The sequence below is a fragment of the Pristis pectinata genome, chromosome 11 (assembly GCF_009764475.1).
Source record: "Pristis pectinata isolate sPriPec2 chromosome 11, sPriPec2.1.pri, whole genome shotgun sequence".
Taxonomy (NCBI): Eukaryota; Metazoa; Chordata; class Chondrichthyes; order Rhinopristiformes; family Pristidae; genus Pristis; species Pristis pectinata.
In genome coordinates, this window is record NC_067415.1 from 3,817,890 (window position 1) to 3,841,941 (window position 24,052).

General features: G+C 46.0%; 1 protein-coding gene across 1 annotated transcript in view; it reads right to left on the minus strand.

Annotated features, from left to right (window-relative positions):
- Positions 1 to 24,052, minus strand: part of LOC127575719 (transmembrane protein 164-like) — an 86,641-nt gene that overhangs the window by 33,840 nt on the left and 28,749 nt on the right. The window contains 1 exon segment of the mRNA XM_052025718.1: positions 3,735 to 3,787. Coding sequence (XP_051881678.1) covers positions 3,735 to 3,787 — 53 coding nt within the window.

The window sequence follows — 24,052 nt, forward strand, 5'->3', positions numbered from 1 at the left end:
CTGAACAGTCCACGAACCCATGAACACTACCTCGTTATTCCTCTTTTGCACTATTTAGTTTTGTAATTTATAGTCATTTTTAATGTCTTGCACTGTACTGCTGCCGCAAAACAACAAATTTCATGACATATGTCAGTGATAATAAACCTGATTCTGATATTTTCAGGAGTTACAGGTCCCGATAAAATGTTGGTACAACATTGTGGGCTGAAGGGCCTGTACTGTGTTGTAGTGTTCTATGTTCTATGATTACAGGTAAGTCAAATTGGGCCAGAACTAGTGAACCGACTCATCACTGTTATACTGAGGTGGTGCAGCTGAGGAGGGAGATATTGACTTTGCTTGCAGCCAGGACTCCCAAATGAGATCAGGGAGCAAGGCTAAATGAAGAGAAAGGTTTCTACCTGCCTGGGTGAGTGCAGCTTCAATGACACTCAAGAGGCTCGACACCCATTCTCTCTTCTCCCCCCTCCCATCGGGCAGAAGATACAAAAGCCTGAAAGCACGTACCACCAGGCTCAAGGGCAGCTTCTATCCCGCTGTTATAAGACTATTGAACGGTTCCCTAGTACGATAAGATGGACTCTTGACCTCACAATCTACCTTGTTATGACTTGCACCTTATTGTCTGCCTGCACTGCACTTTCTCTGTAACTGTAACACTTTATTCTGCATTCTGTTATTGTTTTACCCTGTACTACCTCAATGCACTGTGTAATGAATTGACCTGTACGATCGGTGTGCAAGACAAGTTTTTCACTGTACCTCAGTACAAGTGACAATAATAAACCAATTTACCATCCAGGACGCAGCAGCCTGCTCAACAGATACACCACCCACAGCCACTCACTCACTCCACCTCTGACACACAGTAGCAGCAGGTTGTCCCATCTACAGGAGGCACTGCAGCAACTCACCGAGGATCCTTAGACAACACCTTCCAAACCCACCACCTATACCAGCTAGAAGGACAAGGCAAACAAAAGCACGGGGAATACCACCCCCTGGAAGTTGCCTCCAAGCCACACTGACGTGGAAATATATTGCCGTTCCTTCATCATCGCTGGGTCAAAATCCTGGAACTTCCTAGACGGAGTACAGGAAGCAGATAGAGAGCCTAGGGGCATGGTGTCAAGGCAACAACCTTTCCTTCAACATCGGCAAAACAAAAGAGCTGATCATTGCCTTCAGGAAGGTGGGGGGGGGGGGGGCAGAGTACACGCCCCTGTCTGTATCAGTGGAGCTGAGGTGGAGATGGTTGAGAGCTTCAACATCATTGTGGGTACACCCACACCTCCAGGACTGCAGCGGTTCAAGAAGGTAGCTCACCACCACCTTCTCAAGGGCATCTAGGTATGGGCAATTAAATGCTGGCTCAGTCTGTGAAGCCCACATCCCCTTGAATGAATAAAAATACACACAGGTGGGGCTTGCATTCTCTCCAGTGATTAATTGAAGTAGTTCAGAGAAACAAAGGACTTGAGTTGGAGAAAAAACTCAGGGCTGGGGATAGAGATCCATTCAAAACAAGAGAGAAAAATAGGGACACAAGAGACTGCAGATGCTGGAACGTGGAGCAGGACACAATCTGTCGAAGGAACTCAGTGGGTCAGGCAGCATCTGTGGTGAGAAATGGACAGTTGACGTTTAGGGCTGAGACCCTTCATCTGGACTTCCTTAAAACTAGAGGCACTAATCTCTTCAGCAAAAATGGTGGAAATCTGTAATAATCTCTCCCCAAAAAAGATTTAGGAGATCAACTGAAAACTTCAAAACTGATTTATAGATTTTTGTTGTAAAGCATAATTAAGGCAGATTGAAGGAGTTCAGGGGTAGGTTAGTCACAATTTTAACTGGAACAGACTAGAGATGAACTCTTGTTCGTAGCTAGTACAGATCACAGCTTAGGTACAGAGTGGAAAAATAAGATAAGATTTCTTTATTAGTCACGTGTACATTGAAACACACAGTGAAATGCATCTTTTGTGTAGAGCGTTCTGGAACGTGGGAGGAAACCGGAGCACCCGGAGGAAACCCACGCAGACACGGGGAGAACGTACAAACTCCTTACAGACAGCGGCCAGAACTGAATCCGGGTCTCTGGCGCTGTAATAGCGTTATGCTAACTGCTAGGCTACCAATGCATTCCTTGCAAGGCGCTTGTTATATTGCAAGTTCCCTGCACTGCTCCTCACATTTGCAGATGATACCACCGCAGTGGACCGGATCTCAAACAACGACGAGATGGAGTACAGGAAGGAGATACAGAGCTTAGTGACATGGTGTCAAGACAACAACCTTTCCCTCAATGTCAGTAAACAAACGAGCTGGTCATTGACCTCAGGAAATGGCGTGGAGTACGACGATGCTGCATCAATGGTGCTGAGGAGGAGATGGTTGAGAGCTTCAAGTTGCTACGTGTAAATATCACCAACAATTTGTCCTGGTCCAGCCACGTGGACGCTATGGCCAAGAGAGCTCACCAGCACTTCTACTTCCTCAGAAGGCTAAGGAAATTCTATATGTCCCCGATGTAGCGGTTAGCATTATGCTATTACAGCACCAGTGACCCGGGTTCAATTCCGGCCACTGTCTGTAAAGAGTTTGTACGTTCTCCCTGTGTCTGCGTGGGTTTCCTCTGGGTGCTCCGGTTTCCTCCCACATTCGAAAGACGTACGGGTTAGGAAGTTGTGGGGGTGCTATGTTGGCGCCGGAAGTGTGGCAACACTTGCGGGCTGACCCCAGAACACTCCACAAAAGATGCATTTCACTGTGAGTTTCAATGTACATGTGAATAATTAATAACTACCTTATCTTATCATCCTCACCAATTTTTACAGATGCAGCATAGACAGCATCCTATCTGGATGTATCATGACAACTGCTCTGCCTGGGACCGCAAGAAATTGCAGAATGTTGTAAACTCAGCTCAGTCCATCAACACAAACCAGCCTCCCCTCCACTGACTCTGTCTACACTTCTCTCTGCCTTGGGAAAGCAGCCAATGTAATGAAAGACCACTCTCACCTTAGTCATTCTCTCTTCTCCCCCCTCCCATCGGGTAGAAGATACAAACACTTGAAAACATGTACCACCAGGCTCAAAAACAGCTTCTATCCCACTGTTATCAGACCCTTGAACGGACCTCTCATATGTTAAAGATGAACTCTTGATCTCCCAATCTACCTCATTATGACCTTGCACCTTATCGTCTCCCTGCACTGCACTTTCTCTGTAACTGTAACACTATATTCTGCATTCTGTTTCATTTTTACTACCTCGATGTACTTCTGTATGGAATGATCTTTCTGGATGGCGCGTAAACAAAAGCTTTTCACTGTATCTCGGTACATATGACAATAATAAAGCAATCCAATCCAAAGCAAGTTAAAATGCCTGGAACACAGGAAAGTAATACAGGGCAGGCACGGTAGTGAGTGGTTAGCATAATGCTATTACAGCGCCAGCGACCTGGATTCAATTCAGGCCATTATCTGTAAGGAGTTTGTACGTTCTTCCCATGTCTGCGTGAATTTCCTCTGGGTGCTCTGGTTTCCTCCCACATTCCAAAGACGTACGGGTTAGGAAGTTGTGGGGGTGCTATGTTGGCGCCGGAAGCGTGGCGACACTTGCGGGCTGCCCCCAGAACACTCTACGCAAAAGATGCATTTCACTGTGTGTTTCGATGTACATGTGACTAATAAAGATATTTTATCTTATCTTATAATGCTCACCTGAAGAGTACGAGGACAGCACGGCAAGGTGGGCAAGTTAGCAGGAATATCTGTAATAGAAGCAGACAGTTAGATCCATCCTTAACTCCCAGGATGTGAAGAGAAATGACCCAGACTTTGATTTTCACATCTGTAGCAGACAGCTACAAAGTCAAAGTCGCGTTTATTGTCATCTGCACAAGTCCATGTGTGCACAGGTGCAATGAAAAACTTACTTGCAGCAGCATCACAGGCACATAGCATCAGATAAGCAGCATTCACAAGAAAAACATAAATTAAACATTTTTTACAAGAAAGAACATAGAACAAAAAAGAACAGTTCATTTTAATGCAAAGTGATGAGGTCATAGTGTTGCTAAACTGTAATGATTAGGGTTGTGCCGGTTGGTTCAAGAACCGAATGGTTGAAGGGAAGTAGCTGTTCCTGAACCTGGTGGTGTGGGACTTCAGGCTTCTGTACCTCCTGCCCGATGGGAGCTGCGAGAAGATGGCATGGCCCGGACGGTGGGGTTCTTTGATGTTGCCTTCTTGAGGCAGCACCTTCTGTAGATACTCCCGATGGTGGGGAGGGATGTGCCCATGATGTATTGGGCAGAGTCCACTACTCTCTGCAGCTTCTTACGTTCCTGCGCATTCGAATTGCCGTACTACACCGTGATGCAACCAGTCAGGATACGTTCAACAGTGCATCTGTAGAAGTTTGTTAGATTGTTCGGTGACAAGCCGAACCTCCCTAACCTCCTAAGAAAGTGAAGGTGCTGGCATGCTTTCCCGATGATTGCATCACCAGGACACGCCATCCGATATGTTAACGCCCAGGAATTCAAAGCTGCTGATTCTTTCAAGGAATGTTAGGCAAGGTAGTTATGTTTAATGGAGTCTGCATGGAGAGAATGGAAAATGGACGTCGTTCTCATTAGAGCGGGCAGGTTGAAGGGAGACAACCGAGGGATCAAAATCAGGAAGGGCTTTGACGGAGCAAAAGGAAGTCCAGAGGTGAGCAGGGAGGCACAGGGTTAATGATGACGAGCAAAGCAAGCTGAGATGAGGAGATGTGTTTTGCAGACAGCCAGTTGTACAGATTCAATAGTAACAGTTGGATAGATTGTTGAAGAGGGAAGAGAAGACAGGTGGTGGGACTCTTAAGGCAACAGTATGACTGTTCTATCGGGCTGTTATTCTCTTCAACAACTCCACAAAACCCCTTCCTCTTTACAATATGGAACATAGAACATACAGCACTGTGAGATTTACCAGGACGTTGCCGGGACTCGAAGGACTGAGTATTGGAGAGAGGTTTGGCAGATTAGGACTTTATTCATTGGAGCGTAGGAGAATGAGCGGTAATCTTATCGAGGTGTATAAAATCATGAGGGATGTAGATCAGTTGAATGCGCACAGTCTTTTTCCCAGGGTTGAGGAATTAAGAACCAAAGGGCACAGGTTTAAGGTGAGAGGCAAGAGATTTAAAAGGGACCTGAGGGGCAACTTCTTCAAACAGAGGGTGGTGGGTGTATGGAATGCACTGCCTGGGGTGGTGGTGGAGGCAGATACATTGAACAGGTTCAAGAGCTTGTTGGATAGGCATATGGAGGAACGTGAGATAGAGGGATATGCGGGAGGAAGGGGTTAGGTAGTGTGAGGGTGGTCTGATGGACGGCACGACACGGTGGGCTGAAGGGCCTGTTTTGTGCTGTATGGTTCTATGGTTCTATGGTTTAAAGGGATATAGGCCAAATGTGGGCAAATGGGACTAGCCTAGATGGGAAACTTGGTCGGCATGGACCAGTTGGGCCGAAGGGCCTGTTTCCGTGCAGTATAACTCTGAGATTCTATGACAGCACAGCACAGGAACAGGCCCTTCAGCCCACCAGGTCTGTGCCGAACACGATGTCAAATTAAATCTCTTCTGCCTGCACATGATCCATATCCCTCCACTCACCGCACATTCATGTGTCTGTCTAACAAACACCACCATCGAATCCGCCTCCACCACCACCTCTGGCAGTCTGTTCCAGGCACCCGCCACTCTCTGTGTAAAAGCCTCTGTAAGTTTGGTAGTTTAACCAGCTACATAGATACAACGACTTGGAACAGGATAAAAAGTCCCTTCGACTTTTACAGATGCATTTTGGGCATGGCTAAGACATAGATAGCAAAATGAAAAATCAAAATTGGTCACTGCAGTTATAAAAGCAGAAACTGGTGGTCTTCATCTGAATTTTTTGCTGCCCTGGAGAACATCAGTGACTGCTCAGAAGAAAGTCCCCACAGTGAGAAGTATGTAGTAAGAGTCAATGGGCTCAAGTCCCACTCCAGATAGAGTTATAGAGACATAGAGCACAGAAACAGGCCCTTCGGCCCAATGGGTCCATGCCAACCAAGATGCCCATCTAAGCTAGTGCCATCTGCCTGTGTTTGGCCCATATCCCTCTAAACCTTTCCAATCCCATGCACCTTTTAAATGTTGCTATTGTACCTGCCTCAACCACTTTCTCTGGCAGCTCACTCCATGTACATATTCTGCGTGAAAAAGTTGTCCCTCAAGTTCCTATTAAATCTCTCCCCTCTCACCTTAAACCTATACCCTCTAGTTCTTGGTTCCCCAAGACTGAGTGCATTCACCCTATCTATACCCCTCATGATTTTATACACCTTTATAAGATCACCCCTCAGTCAACTATGCTCCAGTGAATAAAGTCCTAGCCTGCCCAACCTCTCCCTATAACTCAGGCCCTCGAGTCAAAACAGGATCAGTGTCCCAATCAGCTGGACATTGCTACCTGTCCTTTGTGGAAGAGCTCTTCCAAGTAAACACCTTTGACCACAAGTCCATCAGGCAGTGGTCAGCACGGAACATCCTGCAGATACTGCGGAACAGGAACTCTATGGATTCTGTGGGATGGTTCCTTGAGCAAACTGTCCAAATCATACGGCAGAATGCCCCATCTCCAGAACTCACCAACAAGCATCAAGACCTTGCTTGGCTGGCGGTGAGAGGGCCCCTGACAGTCAGATCCTCCCTGTATAAACGTCATATCATCCCCAATGCACACTTCCCTCGGGACGGCTGTGGGGGGGGGAGGAGACAGTCACCCACCTCTTTGCAGACTGTGGATTTGCTAAGAGGGTGTGCAGACGGATGCAAGAGTCCGTGTCCCAGTTCATCTCCAGCAGCTGCGTAACAGAGGTCCCTCTGATCTATGGGCTGTTCCCAGGGACACACACCGAGACCGACATCAAGGTCATCAACTCGGTTAAGAACGCCCTTTGGTCAGCCTGAAACTTGTTGGTCTCCCAGCACAGTGAGGTGTCCCTAAGGGAATTCCAGGCTGCAGGAGTAGGTGCTGAGGGATGCACTGAAGCTCGGTGCAGCCAATGCAAAGGTTCCGTGGAGAAGGACACAGTCTAGTGTCTCTCCACTACTGGACGTTGAGGGTCTGGGTCTGGTGTCTGGTGGGGAAGTCCCTCAAACAACAAAAGGGTGTATCACCCCAGGGGACCACATAAGAGGCAATGGTGTGATGTTAAAAAAATGTATTAACACTACTGAATGTATTGAAATTAAACAAAATCTGTGCCCTGCTACATTATTAAACAGGCACACCACATGACTGTCCTGTTCAAACAAGATCACAGTAAATCCACACACACACAAAGATAAATAGCGCACACAGATACACTGCAATCACCAAAATTAATCGGGTGCGTGCAAATTTTCTGCAGTGCTTCAACGACAAAGGACAAGTAATTATATTTAAGTGTCCCAAAGCTCTTCACGTTTTCTACATTACGACATTCTGAAGCCAGTAAAGTCTGTTTTGATGACACATTGTCATGAGAAGCATTGCATAAATGGAAGTCATTCTGCTGGGTCACTAGAGGGACATGCTAAATTCCTATTTTATCAACAAAGAGCTTTTCTGTAAAATCTGACTTCCCGCAACTTCCAGGATATTCACAACTGCAAGCTCAGCTTGATCTGAGCAACAGGCGCCAGATGTGGCTGTGCAGATAATGATGCTGGGGTTTCACCCATTAACCGTAGTTTTAGTATCATTGCTTTGTCTACACACCCAATCACCTTCCACAAGCAAATACCGAGTGTTGTTTTGAGCTTGGAGCCATGACATATCGCTGTCATGGCTAACACAGGATTGCATGAATGAGTTGACAGGTTATGGCATCGCAGAGCAGACTTGTTTATTTAATTTACAAAGGATTATCGTTGCTTCCTTTGTGACCTTCAACTCTTTTGTTTCAGGAAACCAAATTCACTGCTGCCTGGAGATCAGGTTGCAGGGAGTGGCTGGACTACTAAAATTAGAGCCATCCTGGGAGTGAAGATTACACAACTCAACTCAGCCTCCAGAATGTAGAACAGAACAGCACAGCACAGGAACAGGCCCTTCAGCCCACGTTGTCTGTGCCGACCATGAGGCCAAGTTAAACTAACCCCACCTACCTGCACACAGTCTGTATCCTTCCATTCCCTGCCTGTTCTTCAAAGTCAAAGTCAAGTTTATTGTCATCTGCTCAAGTCCGTGTGTGCACAGGTGCAATGAAAAACTTACTTGCAGCAGCGTCTCAGGCACATAGAGTCATGTAAGCAGCATTCACAAGAAAAACATAAATTAAACATAAACTATACACAATTTTTACAAGAAAGAACACAATTGGAACAAAAAGACAAAGTGCATTTTACTGCAAGGTGATCAAAGTGGTCCTAGCGTGGCTAAACTGTAGTGATTAGGGTTGTGCTGGTTGGTTGTGCCTGTCTAAATGCCTCTTAAATGTTGCTGTCATATCTGCTTGCACCACCTCCCCCGACAGCCCGTTCCAGGCACCCACCACTCTCTGTGTAAAAAAACTTGTCTCGTCAATCTCCTTTAAATTTTCCCCCTCTCACCTTAAATCTATGCCCTTAGTACTTGACACTTCTACTCTGGGAAAAAGATCTACCCTATCTATGCCTCTCATAATTTTATATACTACTGTTAGGTCACCCCTCAGCCTCCGACGCTCCAGAGAAAAAAATCCAACCCGTCCTTATAGCTAACACTTTCTAATAAGATTTCTTTATTAGTCACACATACATCAAAACACACAGTGAAATGCATCTTTTGCGTAGAGTGTTCTGGGGGCAGCCCACGTGTCGCCACACTTCCGGTGCCAACATAGCATGTCCACAGCTCCCAATCTGTACGTTTTTGGAATGTGGGAGGAAACCGGAGCACCCGGAGGAAACCCGGAGCAACATCCTGGCAAGCCTCTTTTACACCCTGTCTAAAGCCTCCACACCCTTTAATGCGGCAACATATCACTCCAAACGTTTCCTAACAAAGGTTTTATACATCTGCAGCATGGTCCATGCAAAGTCAGTCTCAGCAGGCAACTGGCTGTGGTGAGACACTGCTCTCTATATATTAAGCAGCTCCCCATTTGAGAAGAGGATAGGTTATAGGGAAATAAGCGGGGGTCAGGATTGCTCTGAGATAGACTCAAAGGCCTGAAGGATCTTGTCATAAGGAATTATGAAAATATATGAAATTTCTAAAGAATTTCACACAGTAGAGGGGGACATTCAGCCCATTGACAGCGCCAGCAATCTGGGTTCAAATCCGGCCGCTGTCTGTAAGGAGTTTGTACGTTCTCCCCGTGTCTGTGTGGGTTTCCTCCGGGTGCTCCGGTTTCCTCCCACACTCCAAAGACGTACGGGTTAGGAAGTTGTGGGCATGCTATGTTGACACCGGAAGCATGGCGACACTTGCAGGCTGCCCCCCAAATCACCACGCAAAAGGATGTATTTCACTATGTGTTTCGATGTACATGTGACTCGTAAGGATATCTTATGTCAGCTCACAGCATTCCCATTCAATTACTCATTTCCCCGTAACCTATCCTTTCTTACATGGAACCTACTTTTGAACCAACCAGCACAACCCGAATCACTTCCTCAGTACAGCAACACCATGACCACTTTGCACTAAAATGGATTTTGTTTTGTTCTAGTTGTGCTCTTTCTTATAAAGATTGTGTAGCATTTATGTTTAAGTTATGTTTTTCTTGGGAATGTTGTGTCTCTGATGCTGCTGCAAGTAAGTTTTTCATTGCACCTGTGCATACATGTACTTGTGCAGATGACAATAAACTCAACTTTGACCGCTATCAAATCCCCCCACTCACTTATAAATAGGGGTTATTTACAGCAACTAATTTACCCAGCAACCAGGGGGTGTGGGAGGAAACTGGAGCACCTGGAGGTCACAGGGGGAACGTGCAAACTCCACACAGACAGCATCGGAGGTCAGGATCAAACCCAGGACTCTGGTGCTGTGAGGCAGCAGTTGTATCTCTGTTCTGCCCAGCTTGAGAACAGGAGACACCAGCTCCTACAAACCTGGTGCTACAAAGCAAAACATCGTAACAGCAACACACACAAAACACTGGATGAACTCAGCAGGGCAGGAACAGTTGATGTTTCAGGCCGAGACCCTTCATCGGGAATGTCCCGATGAAGGGTCTCAGCCCGAAACATCGACTGTTCATTTCCCTCCATAGATGCTGCCTGACCTGTTGAGTTCCTCCAGTGTTTTGCCTGTGTTTTTCCAGATTTCCAACATCTGCTGTCTCTCGTGTCTCTGTAAACATCATAAGACAATTCCCGGGAGTACTGCAGCCACCAAATAGGGTTTTACACGGAGCCAAAATAAATATTAAACAGATGAACAAAAAAATTGATCAAAGGGGGTTTAAAGGACTGTCTAAAAGGAAAAAAAGGGGTAAAATGGCAGGGAGATTTTCGGGAGCGAATTTCAACTTTAAGACTTCATGAACTGAAGTCACAATGACCACAGAAGCTGCAGAGAGTTGTGGACACAATGCGTCACGGAAACCAGCCTCCCCTCCTTGGACTCTGTCTTTACCTCTCGCTGCCTTGGCGCAGCAGCTGGCATAATCAAAGACCCCACCCACCCGGGTCATTCTCTCTTCTCCCCTCTCCCATCAGGCAGAAGATACATATCACCAGACTTAAGGACAGCTTCTACCCCACTGTGATAAGACTATTGAACGGTTCCCTTATACGATGAGATGGACTCTTGACCTCACAATCTACCTTGTTGTGACCTCGCACCTTATTGCACTGCACTTTCTCTGTAGCTGTGACACTTTACTCTGTACTGTTATTATTTCTACCTGTACTACCTCAATGCGCTCTGTACTACCTCAATGTAACTGCATTGTTTAATGAATTGACCTGTACGATCGGTATGCAAGACAAGTTTTTCACTGTACCTCGGTACAAGTGACAATAATAAACCAATACCAATACCAATGTAAAAACAGAAAGTGCTGGAAATACTCAGCAAGTCAGGCCACATCTGTGGGATGAGAAACATGAGCCCATAGGTAGGGTGAAAGCGCTCAGTCTTTTCCCCAGGGTTGGCGAATCAAGAACTAGGGGGCACAGGCTTAAGGTGAGAGGGGAAAGATTTAATAGGAACGTGAGGGGTCACTATTTTACACAGGGGGTGTTCCGTATGTGCAATGAGCTACCAGAGGAAATGGTTGAGGCATGTAGAGTAACAACTTTCAAAAGACAGTTGGATAGGAAAGGTTTAGAGGGATATGGGCCAAATGTGGGCAAATGGGACTAGCTTGGATGGTCAGCATGGACCAGTTGGGCCGAAGGGCCTGTTTCCATGCTGTGTGGCTCTATGACCCTATGAATCTTTGGAATTCTCTACCCTGAAGGTCTGTGGTGTCCCAGTCACCAAGTGATCGATAGATTTCTGGATATGGAGAGTGCAGGAACATGGCACTGAGGTAAAAGATCAGCCATGGTCCTGATGAGCGGTGGAGCAGTATCGAAGGGCTTAATGGCCTACTCCTGCTTCTTATTCGTTCTATTACAAAGAGGGATCACAGCCACTGAGGGACTGCCTGCTGTTCCCCTGCAATACTGTTCCCCTGCTCTCCAGAACTCTGGTCAGACCACACTTGGGAGTGTTGTGTTCAGTACTGGTCGCCTCATTATGGGAAGGATGTGGAAGCTTTAGAGACGGTGCAGAGAAGATTTACCAGGATGCTGCCTGGATTGGAGAGCGTGTCTTATGAAGATAGGTTGAGTGAGCACGGGCTTTTCTCTTTGGAGAGAAGGAGGATGAGAGGCGACTTGATAGAGGTGTACAAGATGATAAGAGGCATAGATCGAGTGGACAGTCAGAGACTTTTTCCCAGGGTGACGCAAGGGGACATAATTTTAAGGTGATTGGAGGAAGGTATAAGGGGGATGTCGGGGTAAGTTTTTTTACACAGAGAGTGGTGGGTGCGTGGAACGCACTGCCGGCAGAGGTTGTGGGGGCAGATGCATTAGGGACATTTAAGAGACTCTTAGATAGACACATGAATGATAGAGAAATGGGGGGCTATGTGGGAGGGAAGGGTTAGATAGATCTTAGAGCAGGATAAAATGTCTGCACAACATTGTAGGCCAAAGGGCCTGTACTGTGCTGTAGTGTTCTATGTTCAATGTTTTAATACAAGGCCACCTTTTCAGAGAGTTCAATCCCCTGCAGGGCTCTAGTCCTGGGAACACTGCCAAGACAACCTTGGAAAGAAAAATCAGCAAAACCACCAGCCGAGCATGACTGCAGACCCACCAACCTTCCAAATCAATCATTCCAAACATCCCCTTCCCCACCAAGCACTCGATGGTTCACACAAGCAAGCGCACTGTTCAGGCAGTCATTATTTTCAGACTAAAACACTGTGGCTTCATCACACATAATAAATCCCAGAGTTTTTCCTGATAGAACATCCCTGGAGAGGACACATGCAGCAGACAAGTCTTTGGTCATGCTGCCCTCAAGCCAAGAACACTGGTTCGCTGAATAGTCAAAGCAGCCTCATCAGCTCGGAGCTGAGGTGAAGATTGTTGTACAGTTAATAATGAGCACTGTGAACCTGACGTCGGCAGCAGCTGGTAGTTTGCAGAAGATAGCACATGAAGAGACAGAGAGAAATGGGACACACACAGGCCCAGACAGAGAAGAAACAGAACAGGAGAACAAACAAAAAAAATGTGCCACAGAACATTGAACAGTACAGCACAGCAACTGGCCTTTCAGCCCACGATGTCTGTGCCAAACACGATGCAAAATTAAAATAATCCCATCTGCCTGCACATGATCCATATCCCGGCAATTCAAACGTGTAGGAACGTAAGAAGCTGCAGAGAGGAGTGGACTCTGCCCAATACATCACGGGCACATCCCTCCCCACCATCGGGAGTATCTACAGGAGGCGCTGCCTCAAGAAGGCAACATCCATCATCAGAGATCCCCACCATCTGGGCCGTGCCATCTTCTCACAGCTCCCATCGGGCAGGAGGTACAGAAGCCTGAAGTCCCACACCACCAGGTTCAAGAACAACTACTTCCCTTCAACCATTCGGTTCTTGAATCAACCAGCACAACCCTAATCACTAACTCAGTACAGCAACACTGGGACCACTTTGCACTGAAATTGACTTTTTTTTGTTCTAATTGGGTTATTTTTTGTAAAAATTGTGTATAATTGATGTTTATGTTTTTCTTGTGAATGCTGCTTATCTGATGCTCTGTGCCTGTGATGCTGCTGCAAGTAAGTTTTTCAGTTTTGTTATGGCTTATTTTGTAATTTATAGTAATTTTTAATATCCTTTACACTGTACTGCTGCCGCAAAACCACAGATTTCATGATATATGTCAGTGATAATAAACCTGATTCTGATTGTATTGACTTGGAACTTGTGTGGCCACTTTCAGTGAGCTATGGACTTGGTGAAGAGAAATAAAGGTTTATAAGATTATGAGGAGCAGAGATAGAACAGGCAATCAGACTCTTTTGCCCAGGGCAGGGGAGATTAGAACTAGAGGGCACAGGTTTAAGGTGAGAGGGGATAAATATAAAGAAGGTCTGAGGGGTAAGTTTTTCCACACAGAGGGTGTTGAATATCTGGAACAAGCTGCCAGAGGAAGTGGTGGAAGACACTATTATAATGTTTAAAATGTGCTTGGACAGCTACTTGGATAGGAAAGGTGTAAGCCTAATGTGGGCAAATGGGATTAGCATAGACAGGATGGGCATCACAGTCAGTATGGACAAGGTGGGCAGAAGGGCCTCTTTCTGAGCAGTATGATTCAATGAAACCCACTTGTACTGAAGAGGCAACAATTCGCTGTAAATGGAAGGATCACGGCAAGATCAGCAAGTCCAAGAATTCTGAAAGCGACCAGTGGAAGGTCATTGAAAGGCCTGGACAGAGTGGACGTGGAGAGGATGGTTCCAGTAGTGGGAGAGTCTAGGACCAGAGGGCACGGCCTCAGAATAGAAGGGCATCCCTTTAGAACAGAGATGAGGAGGAATTTCTTTAGCCTGAGGGGGGTGAATGTGTGGAATTCATTGCCGCAGACGGCTGTGGAGGCCAAGGCATTGGGTGTATTTAAAGCAGAGGTTGATAGGTTCTTGATTAGTAAGGGCATCAAAGGTTATGGGGAGAAGGCAGGAGAATGATCAGCCATGATCGAATAGCAGAGCAGATTCAATGGGCCGAATGGCCTAAATTGACTCTTATGTCTAGTGGTCTGATGGAATAAACATCTACCTCTGACTGGGCATAACCAGAGCAGAGGGCAGGACTACAAGACACTGAGATATCCAAACTTCACCAGCTAACCACAGTTATTATCACACATGGTTCTTAGGGAGCAGTATGAACTTTGGGGACAACCCACTGTAATGTCAAAACAGGGAGAGATAAACTTGCGTAGACATTTCCAGTTGTTTAGAGTTATAGGTACTACCTGGAAACAGGCCCTTCACCCCAACTCGTCCATGCCGTTCATGGTGCCCATAGAGCTAGTCCCATTTGCCCAAATTTGGTCCAATCCCTCTAAACCCATCCTATTCATATTCTTGTCTAAATGTTGTTATTGTACCTGCCTCAACCACTTCCTCTGGCAGCTTGCCCCATGTACGCACCCCCCTCTGCGTGAAGAAGTTGCCCCTCAGGTCCCTTTTAAATCTTTGCCCTCTCACTTTAAACCCTTGTTTTTAGTTCCTTCCACCCGGGACATTCTCTCTTCTCCCCTCTCCCATCAGGCAGAAGATACAGGAGACTGAGGGCACGTACCACCAGGCTCAAAGACGGCTTCTATCCCACAGTGATAAGACTATTGAACGGATCCCTCATACGTTGAGATGGACTTTTGACCTCACAATCTACCTTGTTGTGACCTTGCACCTTATTGTCTACCTGCAATGCACTTCCCTGTAGCTGTGACACTTTACTCTGTACTGTTATTGTTTTTACCTGTACTACCTCAATGCACTCTGTACTAACTCAATGTATCTGCACTGTGTAATGAATTGAGCTGTATGGACAGTATGCAAGACAAGTTTTTCACTGTACCTCGGTACAAGTGACAATAATAAACCAATACCAATACCTTTGGGGAAAAAAACCATGTGGGTTCACGCTACCTGTACCTTTCATAGTTTTATACACCTCCATAAGGTCACCTCTCAGTCTCCTACGCTCCAAGGAATAAAGTCGCAGCCTGGCCTACTTCTCCCTATAACTCAGGCCCTCAAGTCCTGGCAACATCCTTGTAAATCTCCTCTGCGCTCTCTCCAGTTTAATGACGTTTTTCTTATAACAGGTTAACCAAAACTGTGCACAATACTCCAGGTGTGGCCTTTACCTTCCAGTGTTTCATTGCATTACTGAATCTTGACTACTAGAGTCTGGGTGATGTTGGTTCTGGAGTGCAGTCACTGTGAGGAAGTAAAGGGTTAAGAAACTGTGACTGTACACATAACTGATGAAAAAAAATACCTCGCAGGCAAGAGCAAGCAAGCCCCTGACTCAGGAATAGGTGGTAATTACTATGACTGGAACTTGGTTGCAAGCCAATTATACTAGACAATAAAGGTTGCATTAAACAGCGAGTGGGAAGCTTGTCCTAAATAATGAGGGTGATACCTGTCTTTGAGTCTCTTGATTGTAAATCAATTATACTGAACAATAAGTGCGATGTCTGTCTTTGGATCTCCGTGGCTTGACCGAAACTTGCGAAGCCGCATTCATTAAGTGTGCATGACAATGTCTGTATAAATTACTGTCTGCTCTTTTGTACGGTGGTGACCTCGGATAGCGACTCTCAACGAGTGCTGATGAGACTTCTCCCTGGTGGTATACTGCTAATAAATGCGTTTCACTGAATCAATCTGTGGCACTGTGTAATTTTGCAGCAGGCAGGAGTGGGACCTTAAAATCGGGATAACAACTGTGGGTTAAATAATTTCCCATTAGTGATGACGATTAGTTCTGCTGCAGCAAAAGGGGCGAGTTGCAACATATGTCATAACGTCTTCTCAGGCATTCCCTCGGGAATGAAGTCGACTTGCTCCCACTCCAGTTCCGTGGCCTCATTCGGCACCTGGGAACCTGACATGGAAACCATAGACTTTTCACAGAATGGGGCAGGAGAGACCCGAGGGGGGAGAGGGGTGGGTTTGTGAGGTGCTGTGTTCTTTCACTGTATACACAGGGCTCCTGTATGTGACGGATTCCCATTGCTTAAGTCTTCAGAATCAGAATCAGGTTTATTGTCACTGACATATGTCGTGAAATTTGTTGTTTTGCAGCAGCAGTACAGTGCAAGACATAAAAATTACCATCGATTACAAAAATAAATAAATGGTGCAAAAGAGGAATAATAGAGTAGTGTTCTTGGGTTCAGGGACTGTTCAGAAATCTGATGGCGGAGGGGAAGAAGCTGTTCCTGAATCATTGCGTGTAGGTCTTCAGGCTCCTGTACCTCCTCCCCGCTGGTAGTAACAAGAAGAGGGCCTGTCCTGGGTGGTGAGGGTTTCTTCTATCTACCCAGTAATCACTTGCATGACAGAGTTCGAGTATCTGTTTCAAGAGCCTGCTATCAGGCACAATTTGACTATTAGCTTGTTACTGGTGTCAAACCAGGCTGCAACTTTGTCCCAACAGGTTTCTCCAATTGTTATCGCTGCATATGTTGCACTTCACCTCTTTTTGCTTCAGTTGAACTAATCCTCATCACGAATGGGAAATTATTTAACCCAAAGGACCTTTGAACATAAAACATTGAACAGTGCAACACGGAACAGGCCCTTCAGCCCACAACATTGTGCCGAACTAATTAAACTAATAATTAAATGCCTAACTAAACTAATCCCTTCTGCCTACATGATGTCCATATCCCTCCATCTCTGCACATTCATATGCCTATGTAAGAGCTTTTTAAATGCCTCTATTGTATCTGCCTCCACCACCACCCCTTCAGAACCAACATCACCCAAACCTCAGTAGTCAAGCTGCTGCATGCGTTGAAGCACTAGAAGATGAACTGGAGTTTGAGGAATTTGGTATGTCACCAAAGTCTCTTACAAATTACTATAGATATGTGGTGGAGAGCATTCTGTCTGGGTGCATCACTGCCTGGTATGGAAGCGCCAATGCACAGGATCGCAAGAGGCTGCAGAGGGTTGTAGACTCAGCCAGCTCCATCACGGGCACAACCCTCCCCACCATCGAGGACATCTTCAAGAGGCGGTGCCTCAAGAAGACGGCATCCATCACTAAGGACGCTCACAACCTGGGACATGCCCTCTTCTCGTTACTACCATCAGAGAGGAGGTACAGGAGCCTGAAGACCCACCCTCAGCGATTCAGGAACAGCTTCTTCCCCTCCGCCATCAGATTTCTGAACGGTCCATGAACCCATCCACCTCATTACTACTTTTTTTTTGCACTATTTATTTATCTTGGTAATTTATAGTCCTTTTTATGTCTTTGCACTGTACTGCTGCCACAAAACAACACATTTCACGACATATAAGTCCGTGATAATAAACCTGATTCTGATTCTGAATGTTGTGTCCCACTGAGAGTGTTCCCGAGCGGGGAGGAAATGTGGGGCGTGGTGGAGGCAGATACTTTTGGTGCCTTCAAGGAAGAGTTGGGTAAAATTGGGTAAATGGGAGGGTTTGGGGTGAACAGGCTGATAATATACCTGATCCTGGTTCTGAAGTGGTCTAGACAAGTTCATCTCTCCCTGTTGATCTTCCAATCTGAATATGAGAATCATTTTCAGCACCCACTAAATAATTCAGGTAACACGGGAGTGAAATGGCTGATATTGCTGACTTGCCATGGAAACTTATATTATTGTTTCGGAAAGCAGGTTCCTTCAGCTACATGGGCTTTGGAAGAAGTGTATCACAAACAGGACAATTTTTAATTTATCACTGGCAATTTTTATTCATCCCAAAGTGTCACCAAGCCATTGCTGAGAGTACATAGAACACTACAGCACAGTACAGGCCCTTCAGCCCACAATGTTGTGCCGACATTTTATCCTGCTCTAAGATCTATCTAACTCTTCCCTCCCACATAGCCCTCCATTTCTCTATCATTCATGTGCCTAAGAGTCCTTAAATGTCCCTAATGTATCTGACCCCACATCTTCTGCTGGCAGTGCGTTCCACGCACCCACCACTCTATGTAAAAACTTACCTCTGACATCCCCCTTATACCTTCCTCCAATCAAAATTATGTCCCCTCGTGTTAGCCATTGCCGCCCTGGGAAAAAGTCTCTGACTGTCCACTCGATCTATGCCTCTTATCATCTTGTACACCTCTATCAAGTCACCTCTCATCCTCCTTCTCTCCAAAGAGAAAAGCCCGAGCTCACTCAACCTATCCTCATAAGACATGCTCTCTAATCCAGGCAGCATCCTGGTAAATCTCCTCTGCACCCTCTCTAAATCTTCCACATTCTTCCTATAATGAGGTGACCAGAACTGAACACAATACTCCAAGTGTAGTCTAACCAGAGTTCTATAGAGCTGCAACATTACCTCGCGGCTCTTGAACTCAGTACCCCAACTAATGAAGGCCAGCATGCCATATGCCTTCTTAACAACCCCATCGACCTGCGTGGCAACCTTGAAGGACCTATGGACGTATGGAGTAGTTAAATATTAACCACATTGACGAGACTGGAGTTAGATACAGGCATGACTTGTTCAGAGTAGCAGGTCTTTCCTTTGTTAATGAGTTTAGTGAACAAGATGGGCTTTCAAAATCACAATTTGCTAGTTTCATGGTCACTATTACTAGTACTATATTTTATTTCTAGATTAAATTGCTTGAAATCAAATCTCCAGCTGCCATTGTGAAACTTGGAAGAATACTGAGCCCAGTAACTAAATGACTGTCATTCTCCAAGGAAACCAGAATTGGAACATCCATCAAGATAATTTTCATCAGTGCAACAAATATCCCTTTATCATTTAGGCCAGATTCACAATACAGAATCATGGATTCAGACAGCACAGAAATAGGCCCTTCAGCCCACCACGTCGATACTGACCATCAAGGACCCATTTACACTAATCCCCTCTCTTCTGCACCTGGTTCCACCTGCCCAGCAGCACCCACCTCGCCTGGTTCCACCCATCACCTACCAGCCCCTGTCTCACCCACCCCTCCCTCTCACCGACTCTCTCCCCTCCACACTCTCAGCCCTGATGCAGGGTCTTGACCAGAAACGTCGACCGTCCCTTTCCCTCCACAGATGCTGCCTGACCCGCTGAGTTCCTCCAGCACTTTTTTTTTACGCTAATCCCATTTTATTCTCCCCGCATTCATATCAATTCCCCACCCCCCAAGATTCTACCACTAATCCTATTTACCACCACTTGGTCTGTAGTCTTCAATACTTTGGTGATTCACGTTCATCAAGATACCTCTTGAATATTGCAAGAATACCCGTCCCCATCCCCTACTCAATCTCTGTGTGTTCTGGATTCCAATTGCCACCTAGATGAAAAATATCATCCCACAGTTCCCCTTAAAACCGTAGCCCCTTACCCTTACCCACGGTTTGGTGGTGTAGCAGTTAGCGTAATGTTATTACTGCGCCAGAGATCCGGGTTCAATTCCGGCCACTGTCTGTAAGGAGTTTGTACATTCTCCCTGTGTCTGCGTGGGTTTCCTCCAGGTGCTCAGGTTTCCTCCCACATTCCAAAGACGTACGGGTTAGGAAGTTGTGGGCACGCTATGTTGGCGCCGGAAGTGTGTTGACACTTGTGGGCTGCTCCCAGAACACCCTACGCAAAAGGTGCATTTCACTGTGTGTTTCGATCTACATGTGACTCATAAAGATCCTATCCTCTGGTTCTTTGATGCCTGTTATAGGGAAGGTGCTCCGCGTTATACTGGCTTAGTTGGTGAATCTCTCACTCAGGATATAGGTCCAAGGTCCCATTCCAAAAATCTCATCATCTGTGCAACTTGCCTCCTCTGAGCCTTGCTTTTGTATATCCTTGGGTCACTGAGTCATGAGAACAGGTTCTTTGACCCTTCTCAGCCAAGTTGTCTACCTGAGCTAGCCCCACTTGCAGTGGATGTTGTCTACATGGACTTTAAGGTGTTTGACAAGGTCCCTCATGGTAGGTTGATCAGGAAGATGGGATCCATGGTGAATTGGTAGCTTGGATTCAGAATTGGTTTGCCGATAGAAGGCAGGGTTTAGTGAAGGGAGGGTATTATTCTGGCTGGAGATCTGTGACCAGTGGTTTTCCACTGGGATCAGTGCTGGAACCTCAGTTGTTTGTATATATAAATGACTTGGATGAAAATGTAGATGGGTTGGTTAGTAGGTTTGCAGACGACACAAAAATTGGTGGGATTGTGGGCAGTGACGAAGGTCGTCACAGGATACAGCAGGATGTAGATCAGTTAGTTATGGGTGGAGAAATGGCAGATAGTTTAATCTGGCCTCGTATGAAGTGTTGCACTTTTGGAGGTCAAATGTAAGGGGAAAGTGTACAGTTAATGGCAGGATCCTTCACAGCACTGATGTACAGAAGGATCTTGGGGTCCTTTTTTACACAGAGGGTGGTGGGTGCCTGGAACGGGCTGCCAGGGGCGGTGGTGGAGGCAGATACAATCATGGTGTTCGAGAGACTTTTAGACAGACACATGAACATGCGGAGAATGGAGGGATCTGGATCACGTGCATGCAGAAGGGATCAGTTTAATTTGGCATCGTGTTCAGCTCAGACATCGTGGGCCGAAGGGCCTATTCCTGAGCTGTACTATGTAAAGTTCTATGTTCTTTTTGTCTGCGCTTGGTCCATATCCCTCCAAACATGTCCTATCCATAAATATGGATACATGGGAGGTTATTCCAGCCTATGCCAACTCAGAGAACAATCCATTCCTCCAATAATTTTCTCTGTAACCTATTCTCCCCACATTCCCATTACAGCATAGTTATATGCTTTACTTCAACGGAAGGACAGAGATTTCTTTCCCTAGAGAGCAATAGTGAACTGAATGTGATAATAGAAGGATCCCAGAATCACTTCTAGTTTTTTTGTTCCAGATTTTGAAGTCCATATTTCCATTATTCCAGAGTCTTGAATCCCCTACGGAACTTATTAGTGACTGTCTTGTTAAAATGGACAACCTGGTCTTTTCCAAAAAAGGGAAACACCTTCTCAAGGTAAATAACTGCAGAAAGACCATTGGAGACTCAAGAGACCACAGATGCTGGAATCTGGAGCAACACAAAATGAGCTGCTGGAGGAACTCAGTGGGTCAGGCAGCTCCTGTGGAGGGAAATGGACAGTCAAGGTTTCAGACCAGATGAAGGGTCTTGGCCCAAAACATTGACTGTTCATTTCCCTCCACGGGAGCTGCCTGACCCACTGAGTTCCTGCAGTAGGTCTTATAGAACATAGAACATCACAGCACAGTATAGGCCCTTTGGCCCACGAGGTTGTGCTGACTTTTCAGCCTACTCTATGATCAATCCAACCCTTCCCTCCCACATAGCCCTCCATTTTTCTATCATCCATGTGTCTATGTAAGAGTCTCTTAAATGTCCCTAATGTATCTGCCTCCACCAGCACCCCTGGCAGTGCGTTCCACACACCCTGTGTAAAAACTTACCTCTGACATCCCCCCGTACTTTGCTCCAATCATCTTAAAGTTATGCCGCCTCATGTTAAGCCATTTCCGCCCTGGGATAAAGTCTCTGACTGTCCACTCGATCTATGCCTCTTATCATCTTGTACACCTCTGTCAACTCACCTCTCATCCTCCTCCTCTCCAAAGAGAAAAGCCCAAGCTCACTCAACCTATCCTCATAAGATATGTTTTCCAATCCGGGCAGCATCCTGGTAAATCTCCTCTGCACCCTCTCTAAAGCTTCCACATCCTTCCGATAATGAGGCGACCAGAACTGAACACAGTACTCCAAGTGTGGTCTAACCAGGGTTTTATAGAGCTGCAACATTACCTCACGGCTCTTGAACTCAATACCCCAACTAATGAAGGCTAACATGCCATATGCATTCTTAACAACCATATCAACCTGTGTGGCAACCTTGAGGGATCTGTGGACATGGACCCCAAGATCCCTCTGTTCCTCCACACTAAGAATTCTGCCATTAACCCCGTATTCTGCCTTCAAATCTGATCTCCAAAGTGAATCACTTCACACTTATCCAGGTTGAACTCCATCTGCCGCTTCTCAGCCCAGCTCTACATCCTATCAATATCCTGTTGTAATCCTCGTCAACCTTCTACACTATCCACAACACCACCAACTTTTGTGTCATCTGCAAACTTACTAACCCACCCTTCCACATCCTCATTGAAGTCATTTATAAAAATCACAAAGAGCAGGGGTCCCAGAACAGATCCCTGCGGAACACCACTGGTCACCAACCTCCAGGCAGAATATGCTCCATCTACCACCACCCTCTGTCTTCTATGGGTGAGCCAGTTCTGAACCCACACAGCCAAGTTTCCCTGGATCCCATGCCTCCTGACCTTCTGAATGAGCCAATCATGGGGAACCTTATCAAATGCCTTACTAAACTCCATATACACCACATCCATTGCTCTACCTTCATCAATGTGCTTTGTCACATCCTCAAAGAATTCAATCAGGCTCCTGAGGAACGACCTGCCCCTCACAAAGCCATGCTGACTATCCCTAATATGACTATGCTTCTCCAAATGCTCATAAATCCTGAAACTTTTCCAATAATTTGCCCACCACTGAAGTAAGACTCACTGGTATATAATTCCCAGGATTATCCCTACTCCCTTTCTTGAACAAAGGAATAACATTTGCTCTCCAATCATCTGGTACTACTCCTGTGGCCAGTGAGGATGCAAAGATCATCACCAAGGGCTGAGAAATCTCTTCCCTCATTTCCCATAGTATCCTGGGATATATCCTGTCTGGCCCCGGGGACTTATTTATCCTAATGTTTTTCAAAAGTTCCAGCTCATCCTCCTTCTTAATATTGATATGTTCTGGCTTATCAGCCTGTTTTATGCTGTCTGCACAGACATCAAGTTCTCTCACAGGTGAATACCGAAACACAGTATTCACTAAGGACCTCCCCTACCTCCTCCAACTCCAGGCACATATTTCCTCCTCTATCCCTGATCACTCCTACCCTCACTCTAGTCATCCTCCTGTTCTTCACATACGTGTAGAATGCCTTGGGGTTTTCCTTAATCCTACTCGCCAAGGACTTCTCATGCCCCCTTCTAGCTCTACTAAGTCCATTCTTAAGCTCCCTCCTGGCTACTTTGTAATTCTCTAGAGCCATGTCTAATCCTTGCTTCCTGAACCTTACATCTCTTGTCAACCATGGTTCCTTCACTCTACCATCCTTTTCCTGCCTCAATGGAACATACCTATCCAGAACCCCCTGCAAGTGATCTCTAACCAACCTCCACATTTCCATTGTGCATTTCCTTGAGTACATCTGTTCCCAATTTACACTCCCAAATTCCTGCCTAATAGCATCATAATTCCCCCTCCCCAATTAAATACATTCCCATACCATCTGCTCCTACCCCTCTCCAAGACAAGGGTAAATGTCAGGGAGTTGTGGTCACTGTCTCTGAAATGCTCACCCACCGAGAGATCTGAACCAGACCAGGTTCATTGCCTAGTACCAGATCCAGAATGGCCTCTCCTCTAGTCGGCCTGTCTACCTACTGTGTCAGGAATCCTTCCTGGACACACCTAACAAATTCTGCCCCATCTAAACCTTTTGCACCAAGGACGTGCCAATCAATATTAGGGAAGTTGTCCCATGACAACGACCCTGTTGTATTTGCACCTTTCCAAAGTCTGCCTCCCAATCTGCTCCTCAGTGTCTCTGTTGCTATTGGGGGATTTATAGAATACTTTCAATAG